The 20,407-nt window shown below is 34.0% G+C and overlaps 3 protein-coding genes and 1 pseudogene across 11 annotated transcripts; 1 reads left to right on the forward strand and 3 right to left on the reverse strand.

The window, feature by feature from the left end:
- Nucleotides 1-680: 680 nt before the first annotated feature.
- Nucleotides 681-2,077, forward strand: LOC149514167 (21 kDa protein-like). Its single transcript, XM_089745775.1, has 4 exons — nt 681-689; nt 810-914; nt 1,121-1,132; nt 1,469-2,077. Exons 1-4 carry the CDS (start codon nt 681-683, stop codon nt 2,075-2,077), a joined length of 735 nt encoding a protein of 244 aa, XP_089601901.1.
- Nucleotides 2,078-5,183: 3,106 nt separating this feature from the next.
- Nucleotides 5,184-6,375, reverse strand: LOC111285921 (21 kDa protein pseudogene; annotated as a pseudogene). Its single transcript, XR_016329420.1, has one exon. The product of XR_016329420.1 is annotated as a 21 kDa protein pseudogene (transcript).
- A 1,250-nt stretch (nt 6,376-7,625) lies between these two features.
- Nucleotides 7,626-11,239, reverse strand: LOC111285910 (P-loop containing nucleoside triphosphate hydrolases superfamily protein). Of its 3 annotated transcripts, none has more exons than XM_022875592.2 (9): nt 11,099-11,239; nt 10,902-10,955; nt 10,192-10,246; nt 9,301-9,418; nt 9,061-9,217; nt 8,761-8,841; nt 8,576-8,683; nt 8,386-8,451; nt 7,626-8,015 (listed from the first exon to the last, which is right to left on the reverse strand). In XM_022875592.2, exons 1-9 carry the CDS (start codon nt 11,162-11,164, stop codon nt 8,004-8,006), a joined length of 717 nt encoding a protein of 238 aa, XP_022731327.2. In that variant the 5' UTR covers nt 11,165-11,239; the 3' UTR covers nt 7,626-8,003. The 3 variants fall into 3 exon arrangements, with proteins under 3 accessions (XP_022731327.2, XP_022731317.2, XP_089602898.1); XM_022875582.2 differs by having other exon boundaries at nt 7,626-8,018; XM_089746772.1 differs by lacking the exon at nt 7,626-8,015 and having other exon boundaries at nt 8,046-8,451.
- A 101-nt stretch (nt 11,240-11,340) lies between these two features.
- LOC111285901 (protein decapping 5-like) lies at nt 11,341-20,166 on the reverse strand. Of its 6 annotated transcripts, XM_089746768.1 has the most exons (14): nt 19,882-20,166; nt 18,286-18,968; nt 17,904-18,056; nt 17,536-17,636; nt 16,777-16,848; nt 15,584-16,699; nt 15,210-15,275; nt 14,140-14,205; nt 13,995-14,060; nt 13,819-13,884; nt 13,620-13,685; nt 12,645-12,842; nt 12,417-12,527; nt 11,996-12,330 (listed from the first exon to the last, which is right to left on the reverse strand). In XM_089746768.1, exons 3-14 carry the CDS (start codon nt 18,046-18,048, stop codon nt 12,184-12,186), a joined length of 2,220 nt encoding a protein of 739 aa, XP_089602894.1. In that variant the 5' UTR covers nt 18,049-18,056; nt 18,286-18,968; nt 19,882-20,166; the 3' UTR covers nt 11,996-12,183. The 6 variants fall into 6 exon arrangements, with proteins under 6 accessions (XP_089602896.1, XP_089602894.1, XP_089602895.1 ...); XM_089746770.1 differs by lacking the exons at nt 11,996-12,330; nt 18,286-18,968; nt 19,882-20,166 and adding an exon at nt 11,341-11,480 and having other exon boundaries at nt 17,904-18,264; XM_089746769.1 differs by lacking the exons at nt 18,286-18,968; nt 19,882-20,166 and having other exon boundaries at nt 15,584-16,615; nt 17,904-18,147.
- Nucleotides 20,167-20,407: the final 241 nt, after the last annotated feature.

Consider the following 20,407-nt stretch of genomic DNA (forward strand, 5'->3'; position numbering starts at 1 on the left):
CTTCTGCCATTTCATATATAATTTTTTTTTTCCATACATCTTTGGCAGTTAATTCAAATGAAATGTTCAAACAGAGATTTGAAAAGAAAAATTTTCTATCTTTTTATATGTTAATTTTTTTCTCTACTGTTTCCTTATTGTATGCACCAATTAATATTGTGAATACTAAAGAAAGAGCTTACTATTTCTTTTTATCGGCCTACGTATGCAAGCATGCAACATTTTCTTGCATTACTTTGATACAATAAGATGAAGTATTGCTAGGAAGACCAAAGAAAGAGCGTTCAAGTCTAATCATTAAGTACTATTAATTATTTAATGAAGATAACAAGTTTTCGTCATGTAATCAACCTTGTTTTCATCATTATTTTTCAAATACGAACACTGCCCACTATTTGGTTTCGATCCCATATGCGAACAATTTTTTTTTTTTTTTTTTGGTTTTTCAAGAACAAGAAGGATCAGTCTGTTTTAAGTAGATTAATCAGATTCCTTGTGCCAACTATAATAAATATCAATGATTCTAGATTTCTAAAGCAAAATTACACACATACACACCTATATATATACATTAATATGTATATAAAACTCCCCAATATACGAGAAAGTAGCATGCTATTATTGAATCATAACTTGTAATTAATTACCTCATCAAAATTGTTCAAAATAATTACTAATTAATGTTATTGGTAAGGTGGTAGAGCTATATATATAATTCATTGAGTGTGCATAAATTAATTCTACTATATGCATTGATGCTATATCGCTTGATTATTATACTATATTCTATATACATACATCATATGCAGTCTAGTTTTAGAACTTCAAGCGTACCGCTTATGTGCCATAACATGTTTATATTTAAGGAAAGAGAGAAAAGAGCAAAGCCTAGGTCATTGTTTCAAATATATTTAGTATTCTGCAAAGAGACACTACATATATAGCAAAGTTATAAGTTAGAACCTCGTACAGGAATGCCAAAAGGTAAAAAAAATAGAAAACTATATATGAGAGGACCAGCAATACGAAAATATATTGTTATGTTGAAGTCAGAAAGGGATAAAATAGCTTTTTTCTCGTCACCAGAAGTGAACGAAATCCATTTTTTACATTGCAACAGGTCGGACTGCAGGTTGGTTGCTGTCCCTTGCATTACACATCTAATTGAAGGATCAAAATATAAAAATACATAATAATCCGCCCCGAGATTGTGTGCATGATATGTTGCCAAGCTGAGCATCTAAGTAAATCTATTGATTAATTAATTTAATCACGTATCATCTTCTGCCATCTCATTTAACATGTCGTATCCTATTCCATTGTTTTTCCCCCAAGAATTAAAGCATTGCTCACATGACAGTTTTTTCCTATAAATTGTGACCCTAACATCTTATCGACGCACCCGCCATAGTACCGCATAGAAACACAAAAAGAAAGTGGAAGCTAGAATTAGTTTGACAATGTCAAGCTCGAGCTCCTCTTTGCATTGTTCCAATTAGTCTTCATATTTTCTTTTTCCATTCTTCTTCTCATGTCAACCATGCAAACAATCTTAGCCGCCACTACCAACACAACTTCTACCAAAACTTACCAAAATTTCATCAAATCAGCCTGCAATTCAACCAGATACCCCAAAGATTGCAACAAAGCTCTTTTCCCCTATGCATCCACCATCAAAACCGATCCCCAGAAGCTTAGCGACACTGCCTTGTCTGTAACCCTAAACGCCGCATACAATGCATCTTCATCAATAGGATCGCTGTCAAAAATGAAGGGATTAAGTCCTTCGGAGAAAGAAATAATCCGTGATTGTGCTGAAACTACCAGTGATGCAATAGACGAGCTCAAGAACTCCTTGAAGGCAGTGGCCAATTTACAAGGGTCGGATCGTAAGGCTCAAATGGATAATATAAGGACTTGGGTTAGCGCCGCTTTGACGAATGAGTACACATGCACGGATGAATTTGAAGGCCAGAAGGTAAGCAAAGCTGTGAAGATCACAATCAAGAAGAGTGTGTTGTATATTGCCAAATTGACTAGCAATTGTTTATCTCTTTTTAATCTTCTTGATCGCTGAAGCTTTACCATTCATTAGCAATAGCTTTGTTTTTTTAATACAAATGTATGATGTATGTTTATTGTCTAAGTTAATTCTATTCGTAGGGTGCCATTTGGTCTGAAAATTATATCTCTAATGTTTTCGATGCATGAATATTGGTGCAATTAAAATGGTACATCTTGTTGCTATATTGCATATATTATGATCTCGTAGGTTTTTTTTTTTCTTTTTTTTGCTAAATCACAAATACAATTTACAATTTACAATTATAATTAAATATTACTTCCATATATAAAAAAATCACTAGATAATCAAACAAATAAATTCTAATATTACTAAATAATTCTAATATAAAATTGAATCAAATTCATACACTGTGATACTTGAACCTAAAACCTCAAAAGTTATAGGAATTCCTCTTTACTACTAATTAGCCAAAGCTTACTTCTTGCTAAATCCAATTTTAGCGTCCACCTTTACCCTACATTCTCTGATCTTTGACTCACATTTAATGTAGATATAATTTTAATTTTGATATTTGTCACATTTAATATATCATTATTTAACTTAACAGTTGACAGACAATTTTATAAAAAAAGATATTTGGTTTAAGAGTTTTTAGATTAATAATTGGTAAATTTCAATAGTATTTATGTTTAATAGCAATAAGTAGTATTTTTTTTAAAAAAAAAAAATAGTAATAAATAGAAATTTTTAGTGAAATGAATCATTTAAAGAAGGGGAGCAACTAAGCAAGGTTTACCCTACAATATTTATATAACCTTGATTCACAATTATTTTTCAATATTATATACGGTGGATGGCCTTCGTTTTGTCCGACTCAAATGTAAAATTGATCCCATGTGCTAATTACATGACCCTAATCTCATCAGCTAAATAAGAAATTAAGAATTAATATTATAATCTTGTAACACGTGATCTGTACTCCCCAAGAATATTAGTATTAAAATGTTATTTAGAAAATTAATATTAAAACATTGGTGACTTGGTTTAGCTAATTCCATATTTCATGTATTTTCAAGTATTAGATTAAAAAAAAAAAAACTCGAAAAAAAGAAGAAGAAAAACTGAAAGAGTACAGCATGAAAATATTAAAATCAGAGAGTCATATGGACAAATTATGAATCAAAACAACTTATGAACAAAATGAATGTGAATCGCACGGATGCATATGAAACTTAGCATGCATGTCCTACGTGTATGTATATATGACTTATATATATATATAATATATTACTAAATATTATATAGATTGATGAGAAACAATTAATGCAGCATTCCTTACTTTTTATTTTTTTATCTACTTAATTATTCCATTGTTTTATTTAATTTATGAATATGATCATTCTGTATAAATTTATTCGTATGATCATAAACATTCTTGTATTTATAAAAGTATTAATTGGTGAAAAGTAAACCCAACGGGAAGGATTTTTTATTTTTATTTTATTCGTTTATTCCATGATTTTACTTTAATTTATATAGTAACTATAGTCCACCTCTAAACGTATCCAACGTGCATTCATTTAACATTGGAGGGGGCGAAAACATAAGGCATCTTTTCTTAAAAAGCCTGCAAGTTGTAACGCCCAATGTCATATTGGAGGGCGTTATAATGAAAATGTAGACATAGATAGGCATAGCCGCATCAATTCAATAATTGAGCTTTGAAGAAACAACTTTAAAAAAAAATAATAATAAAGAGAGGAAAGCAAATGAAATTGAAAATAATATATATATTTTTAAATCTAATTAATAATTAATAATTACACAACATAAAATTATGTTTGTCAATTTGAATGTATCCCTCCACATGCAAGATGATTGCAACATCATATACCGAATTTGAAAAGAAAACGTCAATAATCATATTTTTTTAAATATAAATTTGATAATTTTATTGAAAATGAACCTAAAGTACTTTTTATAATTTTTAATATATTATTAAATAATAAATTAAATCATTAAAAAATATTGATATATCTTTACTTACGTGATTTTGATCAATTATTGAATACAATATTAAAAAAATGAAAAAAATAATTGCTGTAGAAAAAATAAAAAGTAGTATACTTTGGACCAACAGTTACAAATTGGGAAAGAAAAGAATGAATACTTCTACTTGACTCGTGACGGTCAAGTGTCAATGATGGGTGCCCATCCCATTCGACTTTGGCTGCAAAAGAAAAAACAAAAGTTTAATTTTTTTTTTCATTGGGTTGGAAAATTTAGCAATAGCTGACGAACTCACGTGGCCTACGTCAGAGAGTGACCCCATTCACCAGCCACCTAGCCCCACCTCGACAGGTCGTCTGCTGCATGCTCTTTACCATCCTTTCGGCTTTCACCCCCAACCACGATCACCGTCTTTATATATACTAAACTATTATCTAAAGGGAAAAAAAAGGGGTGAAATTTATAAGTTTTTTTTTTTCTCTCTCAATAAAAAGTAACCATATTTAGAATGCTAATTTAACTATAGAATTTATCATCCTATATCTCACATGTGATTTTACCAAGCAGGTTTGGCAACAAGTTTTACAACTTTGTGGCATAATTTATAGGCAGTGATCAGGAGATATAGTTCAGTGAGTTTTTATGTATTTTCACTGAGAAAAACGGAGCAAATAAGCAAATCAAGTTGTCCATGTTGTACTAGTAGTTAACTTTGAAGAGAAGAAATTATTTGATGGTGGAGTCAGTCGTCAATGGTCCAAGACAGAATTTGGAGCATCCAATTAATGCTTTGGGTGACGAATAGCTGCTTTGATTCTCTTGTCTGAATTGCTTCCATTAAAAAGGAAAAACGTAGCCAAAGAGCTTTAAGAATCAACCTAAACTACTACAGAAATTTGGGAACTTTCTATTGAGAAGATGAGAGAAACCTAATCTAGAAAACTTTAATTACCTCCCCTGGAATGCACTAATCACGTCAATAGAATGGAGTTGGCGAAGACACTCATCAGATTTGATCTAATTAAGAAATACTAGTTAGTATGTTATTAAGGTGTTGGTTTTTAAAATGTTTTAATAAATACTACTAGTGTAGAAAACTATTTAATTCCTCAATCTATTCGTAAATCACATTAGCGTGAATAATCCATTAATTCAAGGACTCCAACTTTATTATTTAGTGTTTATCAAAACCAAAACAAAAACAAAATGAGAAAAGTAACTAGCTCCATGTCTGAGCAGTGACCACCATCATATATTCATTTACATATACACACATCAGAACCAAACCAAAGGACAAAACTGACCAAAAGCTAGCCTCTAAAGAAAATTACGACTAGTCCACCACTACTTTTTTCAACTTTTCTGCAAGTGCCAGTGAGCAAACAACAGTTGGTTAATCACTGCTTTGAAGCAAATTGGTTAACCAATGACAAAGCAATGCTGGTGACCTGAGCAACATTGATGACACGAGCTCTAATCGAATCTTTCACCTTACCATCCATGCTCGGCCCTGCGAACCCATCAACGCAAGTGTTCTCATCGGTTAGTGCAGCACTAACCCAGGTCTCCACATTTCTAACGTGCCACAACAAGTCTTGACCCTTGGCTTGACCCATGTTCTTGAGCTCTTTCACTGATTTGCTGAGCCTGTCCACGCTATCAGTCATTTCCTCGATGCAATCTTTGATTGCTTCGTATTCCCTCTTCTTAAGTCCCGTGAAGCTTTTCATTTTGGACACGAATGCCTGGGTGGACTTAGCCCTGTCTAGGCTAACCGACAGGGCAGTCTGAGCCAACTGGCGTGGGCTCTGCTGGATTGAAGGGGCATATGCTGCGAGAGATTGGACACAAAGTGCTGGATATTGGGTGGCACTACATGAAGCCTTGATGAAATTCGAGGCAGGAGAGCTTGCAGCAGTTGGAGATCTGGCCTGGCAAGCAATGTAGAGAAGGGAAAGCAGGAGGAAAATAAGGGAGGTTCTGGCCATCTTTTTTGGAGAGCTAAAAGCTTATTAGAAACTTGAGACTTAGGAGTAAGATCAGCTTGTATAAGAACATGCTGATAGGGTTCTAATTTATAGTGTTTAAGTTGACAATCTTGACATGGGCAGTTGGGCTTGGGCACTTTGCTTTAGGTCTAACGCGCGCAATCAGGGTTGGATAATGGGGACAGAGCAGCCTCTATTAAGATTTAAGCATGTTATAAAGTAAAGTCTTTCGGCCAATAAGATCCAAGCCCTGATTGTCTCAGTCCTCACATTGGCTTTGTGAAATTTTTTTAAACAAAAGAGATTTATTTTGAAAGGATTGTAAGTGTTGAAATATGAGTTTTAATTTTGTTAAATATTAATTTTTTAGAGTGATTTATAAATCAAATAAATTTTTAGGGAAAAAAAAATGGAAATGGTGAATGAGTGGGGTTTCTGCTATTGAATTTATGTTGGGGGGTCTAAAAATGATATTGGACTTGTAATTAATTAATAATTCAGAATTTCTATCTCAAGCTTTAGCAATTCTCTAGACCAAATGAAAAGGGAAGTTAAACATAGGCCAAATGAAAAGCAGCCAATAAAGAGATATTTGAAAGGTCAAAACAGAGTTGGCAAAAAGTCAAAAATTAATATGAAAGGCTAATTAAATAATTAGGTAAAAGGAGACCCAAGCCAAGAAGCTGCTGTAGACTTAGACGATGCATATGCAGCTGTTACATTCCCTTCTTTTGGGAGCCTAGTTAGGTATCCATTTATTAATGGATGCGAAAATTGATAGAGCGGGCGGTCCACCTATGACTTGGATACATGGAATAATGCATTGTTTTGGCAGCTTGAATGGTGAAAACCCCCTAAAGTCTATGATATAAAATTGCTTCAAAAAAAAAAAAAAAAAGGGTTTATGATATAAAATATTGAGGCTCAAGTAAGGGCAAAACGTATCTGTTGCAAGGAATTAAATAAAAAATAAGTGTTTGCTGATGATGCAAAGAAAGAATACTTTACTTGTAGTCTTTTAAATAAGACAAAGGAAACAAATATTTGAAACATATGCTGTGAGACATGAGCACATGGTTCCTTATGTTAAGGGCAGAGATATTATATAATATTAACATAAAAATAATTATTGCTTGCACGATTATAATCTTACAAGAAGTCATTCCATATTTTTAAATCCATTAATTAATAGTAATTAGATAATTGAGATGGCGGTTGCCACATAAAAACACAATTGCGTTGATTCATGTTGTGTTTCTATCAACTAAGCCTTCATTTTATTGGGATTTAATGATTTATTGTGCTGCTTCTTTCTCGGATTCATCTCATAATTTTCATCAAACATGAAGTCGTCAACGTTTTAATTTTTGGAGAAAGAAGAGTGGAGCACTGAATCTGAGGAATTCTGAATACTAAAGTTTTTTAATGGGCCGCAGGAAGTCAAGAACTACCATTGGACGCTACATGGTCAATGAAACCTAAAGGATCCAATTAATATTATCATGAAAAAAAAAAATGCCTATCCAAATTACCTTTACCGCCAACCAAGGCTTTACCAGCTTCAACTTTACTCAACAGTCCACAACTATCCCAACAAAACATTTACTTTGAATAGCAGGATATTTATTATGAACTTGAACGCTAGAATTCAGCCTCATATATCTTGCATGTTATTTTGAGTAAAAACTTAAAAAGGTAAGGAAAACTGAATAGCAGTCCTTAGTCAATATAAATTGTCAGATTATTTTGTTTTCTTATGCAGTTACGTTGAGCTAATAGACTGCTGAGCTGCAACACTCCACTACTTTCTCGCAGTTGAGCTAATGTACATGCATCATCAAATTCACCTCAACCATATTACCAATCTTCTTTTTCTCTAATTTCCTCATCTTACTGGAAACTTTTTAAGTTCAACTGACCTCCAAAACAAGGTAAAAAGGATCTTCATGTTCCTCTGATGAGCTTGTTTCATAAGAACATCATCCAACGACCTGCTGCAGACACAAAAAAAAAAAAACAAATCACTCTAAAACTCTTACCTACTAGTATATTGGTACAGACATTACAATGGCAGGAGGAACTAATGTTTCTCCAGCCTCTATTCTCTCTCCTTTAGTTCATATCAACCCACTAGGGCAAAGATGTTCCACTGCGTATTTAAAGGGATGGACTTTTCTATTCTTACAAGTAATAATATATTCAAAAAAGATCACAAGAATAATAACCCTACTAGTTCTAGCCAAAAGTTAGTTACTAAAATGAATGCTAGATTTCAAAATCAATGCAGGCACTGTGTTTTCTGATTCAAAAATGAAATCAACACAGCTGGATAGAGAGGATCATTGTGCTCACAGAATATACCTCAAAGGCACGAAAGACCGGATGAACTTGTTCAAATATTTCATCTACTGTTCCTACTGCATTGATCTGCATGTATTTGCCTCAGTTACTATAACAAATACAGAATTTTGAATATGTATGCCATGTAAGCAATCATTGATTAGAAAGGGATAACATAAAGCCCCAGAAGCAGCTGATAGTATATATATACCTTATAGAGCTTTCCTCTCTGAGAGTAGTAGTTAATAACCGGAAGATTCAATGCCTCAAAAACTTTAAGGCGTTTTCTGATTGTTTCTAAGTTGTCATCAACTCGACCCTGCATAAGAAAACATCACATTTCAAATAATGGTTTTCACATGATTCAACTTAAGGCAGAAAATTATCTATATGTACCTGATTACGATTCAGCACACGTTTCACCATTTCTTCTTCTGGGCAATCAAAGAAAAGTACAACATTTGGCTCTACTCCAATCTGCATATGCCATAAAGAAAGTTAAGTTAATAATAAAAAAAACACTTCTTCAAATAATTCCACATATCTCATCATTTTTTCTAGTAAGTTTCTTGAACCCAACAATCAAATAACTTTAGGTGACCCATAATTAACAGCAAAGTTTGGAAGGCAAATAGTTAAACTGTATACAGTTCTCACACAAGAAACCATTAGAAAGAAAAAAACTAAGAAGCTCACAATTTGTTCGAATGCTATTCGGTTCTCCTCAGTACGTGGGAAACCATCAATGAGAAATTTGTGATTTTCACTTAATTCCATCTCCTTTTGTATCAGTTTGACTGTCACCTCTGAAGGGACAATTTTTCCTTCTTTAATCGTGTTAAGAATCATGGCACTGAAATCAAAGTTATATCATCAGAGGGCATGGATTACTATAGAAATTAATATGATTTGTCAACAATGAAGAACAATTATTACCCATCTGCACTGTTAGAAGCTATTTCCCTCCTTAACAAGTCTCCTGCACTCAAATGTCTGAACCCAAAGGTCTCAACAATCTTTATACACTGAGTACCTTTTCCACTACCAGGACCACCTGAAAATGGAAAGGCAGAGTGAAAAATCTGACTAAATGTAAGCTCCAGAAGAAAATTTACAAATCAAACAATGTTTAGTTAAACACATGACAGCATCACACATAGTGCATCAAAGGCTGGTGCCACAAATATCTTCCATATGAAAGTAGGGAGCAAATAGTGCATCCAAGGCTGGTGTCACAAACATCTTCCATATGAAAGTAGGGAGCAAAAAAAGGTCCAAACAAGCAAACAGGATATAGTTTTTGATATCACTATTTCTTTAATGTAACAACAGAAAAATGTTTGATCTATCAAAAGGTTTATAACACTCGTATATCATTGAATAACCTCAAGTATCATTTGCATATTAACCATACAATAAAATGCCAAGTGACATCTACGATAGATAACCTATTCATATTATGATTTTGTGGATCATGTAACCTATGATGTTTTATGGCACTTAAAAAGGAAAAGATTCAAGCTAGGTCAGAATGCAACCCCTCCTTTTGTTAAGCAAAGAATAAAGTATAACAGATGTGCGGTTTGCAGCTTGAATTCTGTTTTCTTCTCCAAAAGAACATTTAAAAGATAAATATATTAAAACAAGGAAAAAGAAATAAACTTAAGGAGACAATAAGGTTTAAGTTTGTCCAAAACTTCCCAAGCTCAAAAAATAAGAGTTTCAAAACCACAACATAATGCATAGCACATAAATGTATTTTGCATGCTAGGAAATAAAGTAAGCAAGGGCCTTTATTTACTCACGCCAGCAATGCACAAATTTTACCTAGGACAAAAGTTATGAATGGAGTTTTCTCTTTGGGGACTATTACACCTTTTGCCTGCATGCAGATAATGAACCAACAACAAGAACTCATTTTTATGAATATATCACGGAAAACAGACTGTTGCTGTAAGTTAGAGGAATGCATTGCAAAATTAACAAAACATACAAAAGTAAAAAGGAATTAAATTTGAAAAAAGATGAAATTTATCTAACAAACAATCTAAGGTAGCAACATGGATTCGCATGAAATAAGTGAATACGTTGAAATCCTGGGGAAAAGTGATTGGTATGCTAAATTCTTCTTATTTACTGTCTAACTCAGAAGAACTCAGATTCAAACTATTCATATCAAACAAAAGCTCATCATTTTGATACATGACTAATGACAGAAAAAATTTTAGATGTTTTGGAGAACATCTAACACACGTCTGTCGAATCTGTTCAACTCAAAGAAGGTCCCTCAAAGTCAGTTTCAAATTAACAAGAATCTATATTTTTCCTCCTAACACGCTCCCCCAAGCAGCAAAACCCACAGCAAAACAAAATAACAGCATATCCTTCACTCAACGCATAAACAATGGCGTTTTTGTAACTTCTATCCAACTTTTTTTGTCGCAAATCAGTTACTTTCAAAGTTTCAACCTATCCAAGTCTAACACGAGCTCAATTACAACAAGAAATGTTCATCACTTTGGCAATCGAAACAATACCTGTTGCGCGATCCCTGTCGTTAATGATTCCCAAATGTTCAATCTGCATGCTGCCTATAAAACAGCAATAAAAAACTACTGTCAGAAGTCATGAGTAAACAAGCTAGAAAGAGAAGAACAACAAAATATGATAAATCAAAATTGAGGTTTTTTTTTCTTTGAATTGTAATAGAGCAGAGGTGAAAGAGAATCGGAACCTGCGCAAGAAAGGAAGAGTTGGAGGATGAGATGAAGGAAGAAAGCGAAGCCACGCGCCTCCACATCTCTGTCGGACTTGTCTAATCGTTAGCTTTTTGCTCTCAATCTCAAAATATTTCCTTTTTTTATTTTTAGTTTTCTGTTCGAGGAATGAAGCTGGGTTGGCTTGGCTTAGTTTTCGTTGTTACTGTTACTGAGACATTACGTCGAACAAGTAACGCGCTCCATGTGTGATGTGTCGTGTCCGTTAGTTGATGCAGGAGAAACGCTGACCCGCAAGAGTAGTGACGTCGACTGTGCTGTGCTGCAGTGGGGCCAATCAACTTCCCTAGTTTGTTAATGGCTTGATTGATGCCTTGCCGATGTGAAAGGATTTTAAAACTAACAAGTTTGCAAAAATACAAAATGCATTTTCAATATGATTTTTTAAATTATTACACATTTTAAAACTCAAATCGCAATCACAATCGCAATCCAAAATCAAATTAAGTAGAGAATAATAAAGAAAGTTTAGCGATTTTCTAACCTAGTAGTATATAATTAGAAAGAGAAAATATGGAAATAAGACATTATTAGTAGACAATTTCTTTTGTGTAAGACAAGACAACCATGTTAATCACGAAATTAATTTCACAACCTAGCCCACGTTGAACAAACAACAGTTTCATCTAAAACTATGCTTCAATTGGGGCATTACTAGGAGTTTTAGACCCAAAGCTTAGTGCATTCTACCTCTAAATTCCAGGCCTGGTTCAACACTAGATTCCTCATTTTGGAAGTGGGAGAAATTTTACAGAAATGCATTAAAATGAAAATTATGTTGCCTCTTCTCAATTTTGAAATTGACAAGTACCGGATTAGGCCATTGGCAAATTCCCCCCCACGTTGCTTACAAGTTAACAAGGACTTTGTCCATCTTATATAATTCATAATGATTCATTTCACATCAGCCTGCTGCTTGTTGCTTAGCACTGGCAAAACCATTACAAGCATTAAGTTAAAATTTCCAGTTTCTTATTAATTCCTTACTGCTATCTTCCCTTTGTTACATCCTGCCACTCACGACTATGTTCAAAAGAGCTAACTAGTTTACTCGACTCCACACACCCCTTCCCAGGCCTCTTCCACCATGTCCATATCCCCTTCCATATCTAGAACCCCGTGACCAGCCACCACGCCCTACTCCCCGATCACCATGTCCACCATGATTAATTCGGAAACCACCGAATGTCTGAAACATCCATCATCATTAAAAAGTCAACAATTCAATATCCAAATATAAATCTAATAGAGGAATAGACCATGAGAGTAAACTACCTCTACATCTAATTTCTTCTGCTCAGAAAACTTAGACCGTCCTTGCTTTGGCTCCCGATCAAATGTATTGCAAGAAAGAGAATCAAAAAACTCATCCTTAACATACACAGGCTGTGAAATAGAAGGGAAAAAATAAGGCATTACCATAACCAAATAGAAACCAGATTAAAAGTTGCTTCAACATACATAGCCAAAAAACAAAGGAACACCTCAACCTAGCAATCTCACCTTTATGTCAACTTTTAGCAGTCCATATCCATCATCATGTTGTCTATCGTCTTTCTGACTGTCATCTGCATCTCCATTGTCTTCTGATATACCTTCGATACTTTTTCCAAGTTGTCCCCATACCTCATCTTTGTTGAATTTCTTGTTCATTGCCTCAAAATCAAAATCCTCAGTAAACTTGGTAACAAAGTGTGAAATCTACATAGCAAACACTTAGCAATTATTATAGCTACACTTAAATTTGAGAATGATCTTTAGGCATCTCTGGAGAATATAAGAGGAGAGAGAACCGGAAAAATGAAGTGATCTTATCTACAATAATCTGAGCCTCTTTAACAGTTCAATTAAATGTCTATTTCTCCAAAACTCTCAACTTTCTTTCTTTTCTAAATTCATGATCTTGATGTGCAGTCTAATATATGTGGAATGTGGCAACAGTTTGTAAGGTAAGGTGTGCAATGTGGAAGTGAGTATGCCTGTGTCACTGGAATTTAATCTGTGTGTATGCCAACATGAAAGCACCAAAGTAAAAGAATCAGGACATCCAGCATTAGATTATCAAAAGTAATTTTTTTTTTCCACAGCTATTCTTCAAGTACTATGTTAAGAAGTTTGATTATTTCAAACTACAGATTGTGAAAAAGCAATATTGCGTCTGAAATTATCCCAAAAATATTGCCATATAGCATAGATTAATCACATGCATAATTCATATTTAATGCTGAACGAGATGCATGGCATATACTATCAATTTAATGGGAAATCTTTCTAACTAATCAATTGGTTTTCAATTGATCATTTCTTCAATAGTTTGATTCGATTACAAGCTTCATTATCAATGGTGCAAGTAGATTATCATATTAATTAGCAGGCTAAAGTTCCACATCCAACTACACGTACAAGTTTAAGTTTCTAAATTCTTCTAAGTTACTAAATAAAAAAAGGAAAAGAAATCACAAAAACCACATTTCTTACCATGTTTGTTCTTCCATGTGCACGGCCCCAGCTACCATAATAAGGGTGTGGAGCAGTTCCATTCATCTAGGAGATTGAGAAAGTAACACAAGAACATATGCTTTAAAATCCACATAAAATTTTATGAAAATACAGAAATTGATTCCAAGAAAATAAACTTAGGAAATTCTGAGAGTTGAGGGGAATACAAAGGGAGTACCACTTTTTCTAGTCTCCATGAGGGGCTTATGTTACTGGGATGAGAGTGTGACGCAGTTCCATACAACTGAAAGGAAAAAAGAAGCAGCACAAACACATATAATGGAGTTCACATGATATATAAGTCCATTATAAGTAAATTGAACTTCTGCAACTCAAAGAAGCTAAAATATTTACCCCATTTCTTCTCCCCCTAGCATGAACCTTATTGGCGGGGTGAGACTGCAACGTAACTCCATTGGACTGGATGAATATAAACAATTCCAAACAAATATGTGTAAATACCAAGATTCGTAGAATATAAACTGTAATTCCTCTTTACCTTGTTTTCTCTTTCCTCCACAGGGCCGCTAATACTTCGGGGAGTATGTAAGGCACTGCCATATGGCTGTAAGGAAACAGCAGAGAGCAAATATTAAACCCCGTATCATGAACTTAATATAACAAAAGCTAAATTGAAAGACAGTAAATATTGAATATACCTAATGAAAAAAAATGAAAAGTTGGAAATCAGTAAAAACAGAAAAATTGCAGTTAATAGACTACAAAGATTTTGAACATTCAGATCAGTGAAAGATTTTGGAAGAAAAACTAAAGTAATCTAGATGAGATGGAAATTGAAAAAAAAAGATTAACCAGCAAACTCTAAATAATTAACCAAATTAACCAAAATCAATGATAAAAAGGAGTAAAAGCATGGCAATTAATTAACAAAAAGAAAATCCATACAAAAAATAAATATGATAACACACGTTTATCCAGAAAATATGAAACATAATTACGTAAAATGGATTAACCCAAATCCTCTAACTTGAGCATCTACAAATAGTAATACAGAACACTAAATACAAGGGACAAATTCACATAAATATCCCTAAGAAAGATTAAATGGAAAAGAAAAAGAAATATACACCCAAAAGGACATAAGGAAGAATTGCTAAACATTAGGCAATTTAACAGGACAACGTGAAATCCCTCAATAATTCTGTGGATTTAAGGATATTTATCAAAGGACCTGTCATGTAATTGAAACATATAAACTTTTCTTTATACCAATTAGTCCCTTGGGAAATTGAAGACTCAGATTTTTTTTTTTTTTTTAATTTTGCCCAAGGGAGACTCAGAGTTTCAAAATTATATTATTCCCCACCCACAAGCGAAAAGTAAATGAATTAAGAAAACATGCTAGAAACCCCATGTATGTGGTGCTGAAATTTGATTTAAAATCCACAGTCAAAATAGCTGCCTCAAAACTGATAGATATTCATGGAATATTTAACAGATCAGTACACATTCAGTTAAAAACAAAAACTTAACTTATCAAGTTAAGAAAAGCAACATCCGCTGTGCCTAAATGCAGCATTAAAGATTAAAGAAGATTAATATTCTTACCCTATTCCTTCTTCCTTGTTCACGCCCCTTGTCATGGTGTTGAGAATCCAAAGAAGCTCCATTCATCTGGGAAAAACAAATGCATCAGGAAAGGCCATGCATCAGAATTCCACATGACAGTTAATTCACAGAATTAAATACCATAATATATAAATAAGCAGTATGCATTATTTGTAGCCAAAAGTGGAGAACAAGAAAAATATCTGCATATGTAGATATTAAGAGAAAAACCCCAGAGGAGTATCTAAGGTAGCTAGAATGCAAGCATGCACATGCACAGAGATGCATCCTTGACTTTCCAAATTAACAGATCACCACTCAAAACAATATCTATCTTACTGATCTTGACATCAAGAAAGACACAGAAGAAATACCTCCCCAGATGGTGCATGAGCCTCATTTGCATCTGCTGAAAGTGGTTCTAATGTTGATGTTTGAACCACCTCAATATCTTTCTGAGCAGTTTGGAGGGGAAGAAGTGAAAAAAGTATGGTGTCTGGACTTGTGGGTGCAGACTGTAAAAGCTGGCCCGGTGTCACTAGAGAAGGAGTTGGTACCTCAGGATGATTGGAGACAGATGTCCCAACAATAGAAGGTGTATGTGTAGACATATTTGTATAGGGAGAAGTGGAGCCAAGAGTTGATTTAGATTTCTCACCAAATTGAAGTGCAATTTTAATTGTATCCACAGCAGAAGTCAAAGCAGATGCTAAAGGCAAGCAAGAACTCAATTTTAAACCAGGAGCATTAGAAACTGATGCTTCCTTAGAAACTGATGAAGCAGCATAACCTAATGGAAGGTTAGAGGGCAAAGCTGAGGAAGAGATTGATGTCAACGTAGAGTTCAGGGAACTACCACTTGAAGGTGGCAGCATTGTGGATCTCTGGGAGCTATAACTTGAAGGTGGCAGCATTGTGGAGCTCTGGGAGCTATAACTTGAAGGTGGCAGGGTTGTGGTGTTCTGAGAGCTAGCACTTGAAGATGGCAGCAGTGTCGAGATCAGGGAGCTAGCACTTGAAGATGGAAGCAGTGTTGAGTCGAGGGAGCTAGCACTAGAAGATGGCAGCAATCTAGAGTTCAGGGAGCTAGAACTTGAAGGTGGAAATAAAGGATGGGGAATTTTAGAAAAGTTTGGTACAGCACTTGGAATAGATGCATCCATGATGGAATGTTGCACCTGCTGCAGCCCAGGAGACGTTAACAAGCCAGGTGGTGGTCGAAGCAAAGACTGCTGTTGTAAAAAAGAATAACCTCCTAAGGGCCCATTCAACCCTTGCCAATACGTTGGCATATTATGCTCATTGCTTTTTACAGTTGTAGAAATTGAAGAATCCAATGATAACACATGTCCCACAGGCTGATATTGAGGCACGCTGTCTTGGAAAGCTGAACTTGGAAGTCCTAGCTGTGAATTTGAAGTAAAACTTGTCATAGAACTAGAAGCAGAATGTGGCATGATTGAAGATGCAGCAGGATGGTGATAATGAGACTGCAAAAGGAGTTACATCAATTATTCTTTCATCTATAGTATAATTGGTACAAAACTTTCTTGTTTAAATTTCATGCCTGAATGATAGCAGGATCATCAGGTATAGCCGATTTACTCTGCACGGATAGTGAAGACAAAACTTGCAAATCCTGATAGGGCATGGAGAAAAGGTAAAACTCAGAATCCATTAATGGTGTAACTTTGTTCGTAAAACAAAATAAGACATATAGATTTAGGTAAAATTATTATTCCCAGAAAAAGAAAAAAGAGAAAGAATTAAAAACATATCATATGTATTACAATATCAATGCCACAATTTCTAATAAAAAATGCTACCAGAGTATTACTAGAGAGACAAGGTTACAAATTTTGACTTAATGTTAGCAACAGCTTACAGCTACAAAATAAACTACTATGACTCTAGACTCAGTACATTGCGAGTAGAATGCAGACCATAGACAAAAGACAACCTAGTTGAGAAGCTTGTCACCATAAAACATAGGGTCCATGCTGTGAACTTAATGCTTGCACTAACCCTTAAAAACAAAATCCGCTAATTTCAAATAGGACATAACCGACAAAGATATTCTTAGTTTCCAAGTTCAAACCCGTCCAACTTGTTTTAACATTGGGGAGTAATAGAATAGAATGTCTCAAAAATAATTTCCATTTTCCAAAACCCAAAGTGTAAAATAATTATTACCAAACGTGCAACAAAACTATTGTAATACTATTTACAAAAGTGAAAAATCATTTGACAGAAAATACATGTATATATAAAAAAAATGGCAGAGGTATTATGATTATTATTATTATTATTATTATTATTATTAAACCTTAATGTCGCTTCCTCGGAAGTATATGTAATCATAAACTTTGTCACTTGGAACAACCTGCGGCCCATCCTTGTTTCGACCTTCCGTACCGAAACTTCTTACTGCAGCAATAAATAAAATTAAAAATAAAAATTCAATGATGATTTCTTTCATTAAATTCCATTTATTAGTAGTATTTCTTTTCCTGCCTTTGCAATTTGACGCAAAAAAATAAAAGGTGATTGATTTTATTTTGTTACATAGAATAATTTTGTTGAATTATTTCTTCTTTTTTTCTCAAGGAATTTTTAAAAAGAAAAAATCGAACAAATTAATCATAGAGTGGAAGAAAAAAAAAAGAAAGGAAGGGAAGGGAAGAAGAAAGGTACCGTTTTTGAGGCCAATGGAGGATTGGAGAGGGTTGATATGGAAGATAACGCCTTCGTATCGGATATCAGACTTTGAAATAAGGCTTATGAAGCTTCCAATGTAGGAATCCGCTGATTGGGAATGGGAAGTTTCTGTTGTTGCCATTTTCTCTCCTTTTTAACGGAAAAAATATTAATTTAAAAGATTTAAGAGGGATTGAAGGAAACAAATTACAATTTCTTTCTTTGATTCTTTCTCTATCTTCTGCAAATAAAAAAAAAAAGTAAAGTAGAAGAGAGAAAAGGAGAAGAAAATTCTTGTAAATGCGTTTCCTTTTTCTGTTTTTTTTCATTTTGTAGTAAAGTAAAAAAGATGAAAGAGAAGAGGGGATGCGGATGTTACTCGTGCTGGGGAAGTCGAAGAAAAGAAGCGCACTGTTTCAGGGACTGGGCTGGGCCCTCAATCCATTTCTTTTTATTTGTTTAAGCCCCACCAGATTTTGTTTGTGCTGGTAGCCCAATCGCTAATCCACAACGTCTTTCAAGTTTTTAACTTTCAGAATTCAGACCACATAGCAATAACTACGTTTGTTATTCAATGTAATTTGCATTTCGGTTAGCCAAATTGAATTATAACCATACCCCAAAACCCTCTCTCTCTCTCTCACCAATCCATAAGAGCCAAACTTTCAGCAACAAGCACATTTCTTCAACAGGGTTAAAGAGGCATAAACTCAGAACTGTAAAAGCTGATAAATCATAATGAATCATAGAGCTATACCATCAAAACAGGGATACTCAACTTCTCCATGCTACACCACCAACTCATCCTTGATATTAGTTAACATAACATCCAATTTCCAACAATTTTCCAGTCTTTTCCAGTTGATGCAAAGCCACAAACATCTTCATCCATAAACTAACTTCAAGCATTGTATGATTACAAATGCCATAACTGGTTCCATGTAAAATAAATTTTCACTTCTTTAACTAAAACCAATGCTTTCTAGTAAAACCCAGCACCTTTCATTTCTGCAGAAGTTGGTCATCGGAAATTATCGACATTTCTCAAAAACATAATCCGACCTGAAATTTTCACAGCAAACATTAAGATAAAAATCAAGGAGAAACTCATTGTGGTACAAAACTATGAAGTTAATTTGTCAACTTGCCTTCACCCAAAAAAAAAAACCCATTGTAAATCTCCTATTGTTACATGATCCATGAACTAGTAAGCCAAGCGCAGAAAAAAGAAAAGATAAGAATACCAAGGAAAAAAAAAAGAAGGATTACACCAATAAGCCACAAGATAACCTAAGGTCAGATTCATTCATTCATGGGACAAGGCCCAATCATGAAATACAAATATTTAATTATCAGCACCAAAAAAAAAATAAAAATTCATGCAAGATAACACAGATATTGTTCTTATAAGCACCAATGTAACCATTTTGTATCTTATAATGTACGATCTAGACTAACTTTTACTAGAGGTTCAAATTAAATAACCCACAAGGCTACTAAGGATTTTTCTGGATGCCTATGTAGAAAAGTAATACTACTAATTTTTTTTTTCAAGGAAAGTAATATAAGTAAATTTGACATGCCAAAAAACAGAACAAAAGTCAAAAAGCATTCATGGGTTCAATATCCATCCCAAGACAGCAAACCAAAAAATTAATGTCTAACCATCAAAACCACTCACTTATTTCAATTTAGTGACACATTTGATAGTTTGGTTTAGCCACATTGGGAATAAAAAGTGGCATGATATACTAATCAGAAAGACATTGTCATCGCTCATGTTAAAATCCATATCAAAGCACTAAGAACCTATAAGAAGAAAAGTATTGAGAGAGAAAGTATAGTATTTTCATTTTTTTTTTTGTTGTCAATGGCACAAGTAAAATATTAAAACAGGTCATTAGATAGTAGAGATAATTTCCTGTCCTTTATTGAGCATTTCAAAACACAGAATGGAAGAAAGTAATGTACATACCATTTTGATGGATGGAACCATCTTCCAATACTCCAGAGTTTTGGTGCTCACCTTCTGACAAAGTGCAAAGTCCTTTAACGATACAGTGCATTGCATTTTTTATTTTCTAGGTCATAAAGCTGTGCTGGAAAAGGAGGATATTTTTGCAATCGACAACCTTACTATGCAATAGAGGTCACATTGTTAAAATCTTATATCATAAACCTTCAAGCTTCTAGTATCTTCAATGTTAACTTAATCCACACTCTTGCACTCACCCTTCTCATGCATTTCACGTCCATTACAGATGGCTTATCCTGCAACAGTTTCAATGAAGGGACTACCCAATTCTTAGTTGTAGAAAGAATTTTATAAGAGCATCCTTAATAAAATGCTAATAATTTCAATGATTTAGTCATGTCAGAGCATTCAAGCTTAATTTTTTACAGCATGCTTGTGTTTCTACATCAAAGGCAATCACATTAATTGACCCTTATGATACCTTTTGCAAATAACAAGGGTCAATATTAGAAATGGCAGTAAGGAA

The sequence above is a fragment of the Durio zibethinus genome, chromosome 17, assembly GCF_047325235.1.
Source record: "Durio zibethinus cultivar Kanyao isolate XHJ-2024 chromosome 17, ASM4732523v1, whole genome shotgun sequence".
Taxonomy (NCBI): Eukaryota; Viridiplantae; Streptophyta; class Magnoliopsida; order Malvales; family Malvaceae; genus Durio; species Durio zibethinus.